Here is a 12,128-nt window from a genome sequence, read left to right on the forward strand (position 1 = left end):
GCACCAGAGCAAATTGTTCCCAACTAGCTTGCTTTCTGTGATGAAGTGACTGGCTTGGTGGATGTAGGGAGAGCAGCAGTTATTTTTTTCCTTGACTTCAGCAAGGTATTCAACACATTCTCCTCTAACATTATCATAGCAAAGCTAGGGAAATAATAGACTGGATAAGTGAACAACAAGGTGGGAGGACATCATGGGTAATGGTCAGCAGTTCAAAATCCAAATGGTAGCTAGTTACTATCAAAGTAACTTGGGAAGAGAAATAATACAAAGCTGTATAGCCTCTTCCCTTCTTCAGACCACTTTCCTGCTTGGAGAAAGCATCTCTGTGGTCTCCCTTCTTTCACAAAGACATGTTAATTCTTAATTGTTCATCACCTTTTACTTCTTCTTTGAATCCTTTAGTTTTGTGTTGCTGTTTTAATTGCTGATGCTTTTGGCTCTTAAATGATGAGTGCATGGGAAAGTAATAAAACAGAACAGTGAAGGAGCAAAAAGCCGACCTTTGTATTTACAATCACTGTTTTCATAGTACTGTTGAACTTTTAGTATGTGTAGGCATACAGAATAATGATGTTGTGATGGCTTGGACTTGTTAATGAACTTGAACTGATTCTGATTATGCTTTTAACCTTTATTCAGTGACACAGACCTAGTTTTATGGGAACCATAATATATCTTCTCTCTAAATTAAAAGTTTTCATGTGACAGAGGAAACTTCTTAATTACCATAGCTAACTGCATTTATTTCTTTCTCAGAAGAAGGTAGTTGGTAAATGCTGTGTTAATGCATATACCATTAAAAAGTAGATGCTTGCTAGAAATAAAGTCTTACACTAATGTATGGACAAATCCCTGCATTGAACTGAAATGCATTTGATATGGCTAACAGACAATGCTATGAACCTCTGATGAATGTGTGTTATATCAAATCATGCAAAATAAATAATGATATCTCTAGAGGCCAATTGGTTTCTTCAACAAATAGATTGGTTCCCGTGCTAATTGATGGTAGTATCTCTATATCTTTGAGCTACTGGCTCCGGTGGGTTAAGGATATACTTCTCTCTTATGCGTAATAAAAGGCCTAAATGTCACTTGACTTCATGGGCTGCAATGCTCTCTGATAGTGTTTGTGATCATTAAGAACCAGAAATTTAAAAAAGGAGCCTGAGAGGACCTTCTGCAAAGTGTTATTCCTTTGTTTATGTCTGTAAGCAAGTAACAATTCTGGGATCACTTGTTAAAGCACTCAACCCCAACACCACTGCCCTTCTGCTGTTTCTGCACCTTTGGGCCCCAGTAAGGTTATATGTAATTATACAGGTCACCACTTGAATTTTCTAAGGAGAGAGGGGAATTTAATTACAACAGCTAATATTTGCTACAGCAAACTCAAAATAAAAATCTATCATTTGCCTAGCAAATTGGAATACCTAGCTATGTCGCTATGTTGATTTGGAAATCTGCATGTTCCTTTCCCCTGGGTGGACAACTTCAGATAATAAGACAAAAAAGTATTATACAAGAAAAAGCTGTATTAGAATTGACCTTACTAAACCACTTGTTTGAGTAAGTGAAAATAAATTAATTGTATATTTCTGTGCTTTTATATATAGTAAAATTAGACCAAAGAAACCCACTAAATTAACTCGGTTTATGTAGTTTTAAACTGAAGTTGTCATGAACGTGCATGTTTTGCTGACAATAGAAATTCGTATTAACCTCATACTTTATATGAAACTTGATGTCAACACATACTCACCATGTTATCTGGTAATACTTGCTCCACTTACTGAGTTTGCAAATATCGTTATATAGGGAAAAGTTGTGTGCTTACCATTAATGTTTAATAAAATTACAAAATATGTATGTAGCCTTTTCTATTTTCCTTTTATGTTTATTTGAAAGAGAAAAGTCTGTAGTCTTATCTGCTGAGATTGATTCTGTAGAGGTTTAGACAGATAAGTGCGCTCTAAAACCAGGAGGGTCTCTGTACACATTAGAAAAATCAACACAAGCATTCAACTAAGCTCACAGTGAAGACTGTAGCCATGCAAAATTTGAGATCATAAGTCCTTGGAATTGAACATCAGAGGAATAATATGATTGCTTGCCTACCCAAACCAACTTTTAGTATCAGCTGACCATACCCACATTTTGGAGGTCTTTATCTCATCTTGCAAGTGTTACGTCTTCTCAGGAAAGATACTTCACATGTGAAAAGCTGTTGAAAGTCTCCCATTGAGGTGGTTGTGTCTCTAACGCAGTAGGTGAGAAGTGCTGAAATCCCTCAGATTCCTCGTAGACAATTTAATAAAAAAAAAAAAAAAAGAAAAATAGTGGGTTACAGTAGTTGTCACGCCTTTGGCAAAACTAAAGAAAGATGGAAGACATAGGAAAGAAATGTTGAGTGTCACATTGAAGTTTTTCTTTAGTACCTGGGTGCAGGTTGTTTGCACGAATTTCTGCCTAAGTGGGTACAGTTGAGGCAGTCATGGAACAAACTTCTCTAGACATCTTGTAGTCATTACCTCCTTGCAGGTTGTAGGTAATTTGTTCATAGGAATGATTCCCCACTACATCCAGTACAAGTGTTGCTGTTCCTGCAGTGGTACTAATATAAGGACATACAAGGACAAGGCATAATCAGTCTTATCAGAAACCACCTACACATGCTCTAGAAATACACTGATGAAATTCAATAGACTACTGATCCATGGGTTTCTGTGTTGCTCATAGATTAGGTTGTATTTTTAATGGGGATTATCCAAAAGTAGTTCAAGTAGTTCTCCAAAACAGTTTCAGAATAGCAGCTTCAATGCTCGTAGGAAAATACATCAGATCCTATCTCACATACCTACTGTATTTACCAGAAAGAAAAAGACTCACTGTCATTGAGTCAAACTTCCAATTTTGTCGATGATGTAGAAAAATAAGTATCAATCTTTGGTATACTGATATTTTCAGGAATATAGAAAACTAAGAATATTTTAGTTCTGTAATTTCCTTTTGACATTGAGAGAAAGGCAGCAATCTGTGTTAACTTCTACTCCCCAACACATTTTAACTAAGCAAATGTGTAGTTTTATAAAGCTGTCTGTGTACCCTGCAGAAGCTTTGTGATCTTGTAAAGTAACAACAGTGCTAATCCAAGCTTTTAAAACTTTCTAGAAAGATAGTGCTGATTTACACAAGAGGTTAAGGCCTTTAAATCACACCACCAAAAAAGGAAAACTATTTCCAGTGCAGTGTTGCCCAATACATGTTTTTACTGGAAAAGTTGTCTGAACGGAAGCCAAAATAATCTCCTAAAAACTGGCTTTAAATGAGCAACTTATTAATAAAATGCCAATTGACTGAAAAATCTTGAAGAAAGTGTACAATATTTAAAGTTGTTCAGTTTTATTTTCAGACTCCTCAGTGTGTGAAGAGAGGCCGCTTGTCTTTGCAAATTCCAACTCTCAATGTTTTCAGATATTAATCTCTTAAGTAGTAATGCCAACAGTTATATTCCTTCTCTAAGTGCCTCTTTGTTTTATGCAAGAAAGGAAAGAAACCCAAACCTGTGTCTGTTCCACATCCTATAAATCCATTATTTTTAATTGCTGATGTTACAAATGTAATGATATTGATATACAGAAGGCCAGGATGCTCTTTGCTTGGTGTTTCTCATACTGACTCATATCTGAGTCACCACGTGTGGGTTCCTGAGTCCTTCCCCCACCTCCAGAGATTGAGACTACTTGAATGTTACTTTAATAAAGCTTTAAGGCTTTTTTTTTTTTATCATCTCAGGAGTCCATGGACATGGAGCTTGTGCTGTTTTTCCACAGGATACCTGGGGCAGCCTTCGGTTTCACTCTTGCTTGTTTGTTTGCAGTTTCGAAGGAAAGGATTATTATCTGTAAAATTACTCTGAATGGGTCTTTTGTTCTTCTTTTTCCTTAAGAAAATAACCCTTCAAATTAATGTTTAGGATTTATTTTTTAACCTGGCAGTATTTTCAAGGTAGATACAGTTTTCAGATAAACGATAAAAGCAGTGGGTTTGTGTTTATTTTCGTTTGTCTTTGTGTGTCTGTAAGAACAACAGACTTGGTTACAACAGCAGATTCGCTGCAGTACTCAGTTGAGCTTCATGTATTGAGCTGGTTTGGTACCTTTTACCAGCATAATTCATTTAAAAGTGTGAATCTGTGTGATTACAACGCTTCAGGCAGTCAGGAGAACTGGCTGTGGCATCGGTTAATGCTCTGTTTCTGCTTTCTGGCTCTTGGCAGTGCCTTTGTATATGTCTAGACAGAAAATTCCTAGGTAACAAATTCCCTGTAAGGTAATTAAGTCATAAAGCTTGTGGAAGACAAGCTGAGATTTACTAGTCCTTTGCGGAAAAGAATTTTGTCCTACGTATATTCTAATATATACCAGTTCATGCTGATAACGTGCAACTTTGTGAAGAGTTTTCTGTTTGAACTGTGGTTCATATTCTAAACATTCATCAGCAGTTCGCTCCAGGAAGAGGATAATCCTGTTGAGAAGCACTATAGAAGGGAGTACTGTAAACAGTAAGTGAATGTAGTGGCAGCAGTAACTATAGAGGAGAAATGCAGTTCTGTTGAAAACTTGAAGAAACATTGTGTGCCAGACAAGAAACAGAGAAACTGATAGATTGATTTGGATGGTAAAACTGAAGGTTTAGAAGATACTGAGTCTTGCAGTGACTTTATTTAAACCTTAGTATTTAAAGTCCTTTGTCACATGAAATAGGGCCCGTGCCTCATGCGAAGAAGGGTCAGAGGCAGATAGAAATGAGCAGCATAAAATAGCTGTATTAGTACGGTTTGAGGTACACTTGTAAATGAAATATTATTATAATAATTAGAATCTGAGGGGAAAAAACCCATGAATTCTTACAGACATGTTTCATGGTGTCTTCCAAAAAAAATTAATCTATACTAATATGAGAATTTTGCAAATAAGCTGTGTGCACTTGTGAACAGTTTCACTAGCTTACTAGAAGAGCTTCCTGAAATGACATATGTGCATAAGGTGTAAAAATAAATACATAGCTATGACCACTGTTTCCTTAAATTCCCCAAGTATTATGTTGCTATATTTTGCTAATAGTAATATTGCTCGAGTGAGAAAATGATACCTTATCCTGTTATCCAAAACCATCAAGATAACACATCAACTCTTGAACATTATAAATTACACTACTTGTGTTTAATACAAAGCATATGCATATGTACATATATATATGGATATTTGGTTGTTCTGATAGTTTATTTTAATATTGCAGGAAACAGCATACTCCATTCAGCAGCCGACAGTGTGACAAGCGCAGTACAGAAAGCAAGTCAGGCTTTGAATGAGCGTGGTGAAAGGCTAGGTCGAGCAGAAGAGAAGACAGAGGAGCTGAAAAACAGTGCTCAGCAGTTTGCAGAAACTGCACATAAGGTAAGATTTTGGTGGAACAAGGCTTTCTGTAAGTTGGAGTCACACTTGCCTTTGTTGCACAGGAAGGAAGCTCTAGAGAGAACTGCAATCAGTCACTGTTTACAAGCAGGTTGCTGTTTGCCTTGATACCGTTCCTCACTTGGCAGTTTTCTTCTTTATAGCTTCTTCAGTGTGTAGCTCTGAGGTTTGCTGCATTGCCACTTGAATTGAAACTGGCTTTCAACTTCTTGAAGTGTATTTTAAATCCATCTGCCAATTACTGTTTGGAACTGTTCCTCATGCTTTGTGCAGCAGTGTAGTGAAATTGTTGATAATCCCTTAATTGTTGTTAAATGTTGTACAGTATTGTTTCTTGTCAACTTTCCATTTGAGGGGTAGCTGCTACTCAGACCTTAATGTTTGTCAAGAAAACATACTATTCCACTGAAACCAGAAAAGTGAAGTCAAGCTGAGTGTTGCTTAAATGGAAGAATCATAACTTTCTGGCAAAACAGTGACAGTAAAGAGAAAGACACATATTTTCTCTACTATTGTTTGTGAACACATTGTACAGTAAAGCAGGGTTCCTGGTTTTGAATCATAGAGTCATTAAGGTTGGAAAAGACCTCTGAGATCATCTAGTCCAACTGTCCCCCCACCGCCTATTTTACTTACTAAACCATGTCCATAAAATCCTTTTCCAACCTTTCCTTGAACACCCCGAGGGAAAGTGATTCCACCATCTCCCTGGGCAAAATGTTCCAATTACTCTTTCTGAGAAGAAATTTCTTCTAAATTCTAAGCTGAACCTCCCCTGGCACAATTTACAGCCCATTCCCTCTTGTCCTCTCACTAGGTATCTGGGAGAAGAGGCTGGCCCCCAGCTCACCACAACTGCCTTTCAGCAATAAGGTCTCCTCTGAGCCACTTTTTTCCAGGCTAAACAGTCCCACTTCCCTCCTCTGCTCTTCATAGGACTTTTTTTTGATTGCTTTATAGTTGCCTTCAGTAGAGCAGTAAAAGTACTTTGAATTACTGTCAGCCAATAATTAATTTCACCACCACAGTATAAGGACTGGATAGATATTTATCTTATAGCTTAATATGTATGTCTGGGCAGTACCTCAGCTGTATGCCTGTTTTTATTAAGATCTAAAATATCTAATGGAGACAGTAGAAGACGTATATTATAGGAATACTTTCTCTAGCATCTTTGAAAAACACCTTAGTAACCTTTAGAAAAAAAAAAGAAAAAACTACCTAATTTGCACCAGAAACAATAGCATTCACAGAGTGTTCAGAGTTTGCTGAATGAAAGAGTTTATCTGTATTTGGTTGTGTAAAGGCTGCAACTTAGCTCAGAGTATCTATAAAATCTTCCTTATAACACTGTCTTCCCTTTCTTTGCCTCTAAAATTTCCTTCCCCCTGGTGACTGCACAGGAGCTCAGTTATGGATTCTGGTTAATAAAAACTTCCTCGCAGGGTTACCCACCAAAGACATATATTTCTGAAAAAAAAAATGTTTGAGGGAAGAAAATATTGTTGGCAGTTCTTTCATGATGAAATGCCTTTCCAGTATACCTCTACAAGTAATAGGGTTTTATAAAAGTGTATTTATGATCAGGTCCTTGAGTCAATTAAATTTGATCCATTTATTGACCAGCATTTCACTGGTAGCAAAAGAGGAAATTTTAAGTGTCCTTAACAATTCCAGTTTCTAGGTATCTTCCTAGGTAGTTCTCTCATCTCATCTCTTTATAGCTTGCTATTATCTACCCATATCAATTTTTTATTATACAGAGCCTAAAACTAAGTTCTCTGCTTGTTTTGCCAAAGTCAGTTTTGGTGGATTTAACACACTTTAGCTCTTCCTTCTCCCTCTCATTCATAGTTTTAAGTCCATTTTTGAATTGTTTGAAATAATTGGTAATCACAGATGCAATCAGTGCTTAATTTTTTGTCTCTGTGTAATGGCAGGGCTGCCGAACTGGTGGTTTAAATTGCCTGTGGAGAATTTCTGATTGTATTCAACAATCCCAATCATTAGACCATTCTTTAAAGCATGTCTTTGTTTCTAAAATTTCCTCACAGATAGCAAAATAATGGATATTGGGAAACAGATATGAAAGAAGATAAATCCTGTCTCCTCAGTGTAGCAAAGGGAACAACTGCATATCTGAGTGCAAAGAAGTTACAGATTTCGAGCATCTTTTGGGGAGTTTGGTTTAAAAGCTCTTCAGATCCAGATCTTCAGATCCAATGTAGCTTGATACAGCTGTCATTACACATGATTTAAATTTGAGTTTTTTCTTTCTTTTTCAGCTTGCCATGAAGCACAAATGCTGAGATACTGCTGAAACCTTCCCGAGAGAAACTGGAAAGGCTACACTCAGCATTTCTTACAGGAGATCCAGAACTTCTGTGTGCTTTTTCTTCCAGTTCAGCGGAGATGCATCATTTCAGTTTCTGTGCAGGAAAAAGTGTTGCATTTCTACCTTTTTTGACTTACTTTTGTTCCTCTTTTGTAATATTGCTACACAGTCCTGCAGTACTTTCTACCTGTTTTTCAGTTGTTACAGGAGTGAAAGCAAGCAGGGGAACTGGACCAAATGACAAGTTGATCAGGAGTAAAGTAGTAATAATCTTCCCCAGTTGTACAGAAAATTATTTAACTGGTTATGGACATATGTGTGGAAATAAAATCCAAAGAAGGGGTATACTTCATTTTATGTAGCATCAGCAGAACATGAATGTTGCATTTAAACACCTGAGGTTGTAACTGTAGTGCAGAATAGACTGCTTTGTCCTGGGAAACAGAAAAACTCATTTCTTCTACCCAATGTAGGAAGTTTTGCATGTGCTATCACCAGCATTCAGAAGGATGTGTCTGAATTTCATAGGGGAATTTTAAGTATTTATCTTTTCCCTTCTGGATTGATTATTTAAGTAGTAAAATGAAACCTACAGGATGTATGTTTGTGGTTTCAGAATTGAGGAAGAAAAATATACATCTCTACACACACACATAGCTGTGCCTCAACCACAAACTAGAATTTAGCAACCTGGTATAAAATAACATTTCATTTTCTTTTTGCCTGTAATTCTATGGCTAAAGCCTTACATAAATGAGAATGCAAAGGCCTGTGAAAATGAGAATGCCCCATTTTCCAAGTCATCTCTTTTTCATAGTTCTAGAGTAAGAATTTTTGCAAGCACTTCAGAAATTTGTCTGATTAGAATGACTTGTGGTAGCTAGTAGTGTGATTTTTAAAATAGAGACTTTCAAAAAGCATGTCTTGGTGCATTAGAATCATAACTTCTAGTTTGATTCTCAGTTTTCAGTATTTATTATCACTAGAAGGGTGACTCCCTACTGCATTCTGTATTCACTATATGCAATATATGCACTGTATTCTCTTATGAAAATAAGTAGGTTTCTCTTTTCCTTCACAGATGTTTTGTTACCTTTTTTAAAGGTGTTCTGTTAAGCTTCTAGAATGAAGAAAAAAGAAAGAGAAAAAAAAAGATGCTGCACTTATTTCTGTTCTTGAACTTGTATGCTAGAAACAGAAATCCTAGCAGAAGTTTCACTCTTCATCTTTTGAAGATGCCTCCTCTTCATTTCTGTCCTCATCTTACTGGAGAGCCAGAAAGCTGGCATTATATGAATGTACTGTAGGGTTTTTTTCAGTGTAAAGTAAGATTTTTGCATTATTAATGACATTTTAAACAGTCTAAAACCCTCAGAGCAGTGCTTGTGAGAAATAAATGCTTCAGTAGTTATTGAGAATGTCTTAGTTTCTGCAAGTGGAAGTAACGGAGAATCTCTTGCAAATACCCATTTTGTAAAAAGATGCTTAGCTTTAGGAAAACCTCATTTGAACTAAGGACACTGCCTAGTTAACTGATCACATTCAAGGTTACCTTTTTTTTTTGTCATTTTTTTCTGTAATTTAAATCGGTTTGTATGAAGCTTTTTATTTAATTTCATACTGGAGATTGAGAGAAGGGGTAAATCTGTCATTTGTATAGTACCATATGATCAATTACATCTATTTGATATCACCTCTTAACAGTTACTACATCCAGCATTGTCAACTGAAAAGGAATTTGGCCACATCTGTTAGAATGGACTCATTAACATGAGCTCTGAGCACCCTGTTGAGCTTGCTCTGGAAACATCAGTAGCTTTCTGAGCACTTTTGTAATGACTGTGGGCATTTCTGCAAATTAACCAGGCAAATTGTCCCTTGTTAGAAATTAAACTTCTGCTAAAGATGAAATTGCCAGGCTATTTTTTAAAATATAGCTGCATTAGAAATCAGTCAGGGAGTACAATTTTGGATACATCATTATCTTCCGTCATCATTTTTTCCACTCTTACTTTTTAAACTATATTCTGCTGCTAACCTCACAAGTCTTTCTCTTGAGAGAAAGAAGAAATAGGTTTTGAACTGCTGCCATCTAGCTGGACTTCTAAGCTCGTCAATAATTTAGAAGAAAACGTCTAAACTTCAGATCAGATAAACCTGAAAAGAAATCAGTTGTCTTAAATTCAGATAAAAAGGCATAGGTTTTCAGATGTTTACATGACAGGACAAGGTCACAGTTGCACTGCTAAGTTCCAGAGCTTTTGTGAGTTAACTGTTATAAAATCTTACTTTAGTCCCACTGACAGTTTTTCAACATCTATTGTTTCTTATATATATATATCTCCTCCGGTTAAGTGTATTGTGTTATGTATCATAACTCAGGACTTTTATCCAACCATCTAAAGCCATTTACTATAGGGATTCTAAGTAATGTAGTGTTACTAAATGAAGGAAAAGCAGTTTGTCTCAATGTTTACTTTATTCTTGCTGTTCATTAAACTACAAGACCTGGTAGTTTTTAGAAAAAAAGTCAGAGGTGTATAAATGTCTATCCAAAGGTAAATCTTACAGCATTGCAGTTTCCTTCTGGAACTTAGTTTGTAGTGTATACAACTAATTATTATTAGATAGTCATGTACATAACACATACTAAAATTCAGGTTAATGTTTCATATGAAAGAATGTATTTGTAAATTGTAACAACATCAATAGTTTCTTTATCTTTTTAAAGTTCTGCAAAGAATAAAAATAATGTATTGTTAGACTTGACTACTGTACTGCAAACTCTGTCTTAAAAGGCTACTTTTGTGTCTGGCAAAAGTTGTGCTTTATGTGAAATATTAACAAAAATGTGCTCTCTAAAAAGTGATCTTAAAGGTAGATAGGTTTTGCTATGATATGCCGAAACTGTAGTAATTTCTGGGTGTCTGTTGTAATCAATTCCTTGAAAGTTCTCAAAGATGTAAAAATTATTTCGTGCCATTCTGGGGAAAACAATGGGACCTGCTCTCTTGAGTCATTGCTGGAAACCCTGATTTTGTCATTAAATACTTTAACTGTGATGAAAAGAAAATTGTCTGTATTGAGTTGTCTATTCAAAATACTAATTACTTGTAAGTGGTGTTTTTATATTTGACTCGAGCAGAATTACATTTCACTCTAGCAAATCTGAATAAAAATTAGTTTCCACTGTAATAATGAAAACTTTCTCAAAAAAGACTACTGTAACTAAAAAAAAGTAACAGGAAATAGGTTGAAGGTTTTCATGTCCAAGTAGATTTCAGACAATTGTTAACTCAGGTTGAAGTTAGGATCCTACCTAAAGGCTGTACAGGTTAAAAGCCTGTCTGTGTTAATTTGCTTTTAATTTTCTATGAAATGCTTATTCTCAAATTGTTGTCTTTTGGCCATCTAATATTATTGGTAATTGGTAATATTATTTGGTAATTTTTTAGCAATTTTAGCTGCTCTAAGGGAATAAATTTTTTAAGGTAGAATCCTTCTGTACACAGAGAAGCAATCCTTTATATTCCAATGAGACCTACTTGCAGAATTGCATCAAGTATGATCAGATGTTGCTGCACGGTCCCTACTATCCTAGTCTCAAAAATGCCCTGTTGACAAATATTATTAAGTGGTCAAATTACATTAGTTACCAGGTAAAGTTTCCTAGCATGTATGTCATCTCTCTGGTGGTGAATGCCATACGTGCCCAATGCCCAAACTGTATGAAAATTTTAGTGAGAGAAATGGATCTCTGGTGGATCAGAAGCAAACTTGATCAGAACAGGATTTTGCTGTAGTTTGCACATAACAATTTGTCAGTTCTCTTCCATCATCATTGTTGTACATTTGTCTTGTAAGAATAGAAAAAGAAAATACTTGGTTCACTTTCTAAGCAGTTTTTTAGATTAACTTTTCCATTTTTTTCTTAATGTCACCATTTTCATAAATCATCTGCCCGGTGTGCTATTGTGTCTAATTTATGGTAAGGATGATGGATTTTTGTGTGTTACCTCTGTGCCATGAAAGAGGCTCAAGCATGAATGTTTATTTCAATGTATCAGGATTTCTAAGTAGAAAATATATGGTTGAAGAATATTGTTACTTCCACACTCTATAAGGCACAATCAGGAGTAAGATGCCTGTCACGTTCAGCTGCAAGCCACAATGTCAGTGAAGTAACTACTTAAAGTAGTGAGCAGATCAGTAGACCTATCCAGTACTCAGTAAGGATTGCAGTGTCTCAGGTGAAAAATGCTTAATTATTTTTAAAAAATTACGCCCTCGTGGAAGTGGTCAGCTGCCAGTGG

At 35.9% G+C, this 12,128-nt stretch overlaps 1 protein-coding gene across 1 annotated transcript in view; it reads left to right on the forward strand.

Annotated features, from left to right (window-relative positions):
• Nucleotides 1-7,789, forward strand: part of STXBP6 (syntaxin binding protein 6) — a gene marked incomplete at its 3' end in the record, with an annotated part of 111,054 nt that extends 103,265 nt beyond the window's left edge. Inside the window, exons 5-6 of the mRNA XM_084263348.1 lie at nt 5,305-5,462; nt 7,766-7,789. Coding sequence (XP_084119474.1) covers nt 5,305-5,462; nt 7,766-7,789 — 182 coding nt within the window. The remainder of the gene's footprint in view (nt 1-5,304; nt 5,463-7,765) is intronic.
• Nucleotides 7,790-12,128: the final 4,339 nt, after the last annotated feature.

This window comes from Gallinula chloropus (genome assembly GCF_964237585.1).
Source record: "Gallinula chloropus genome assembly, chromosome: 4".
In the NCBI taxonomy this organism is placed as follows: domain Eukaryota; kingdom Metazoa; phylum Chordata; class Aves; order Gruiformes; family Rallidae; genus Gallinula; species Gallinula chloropus.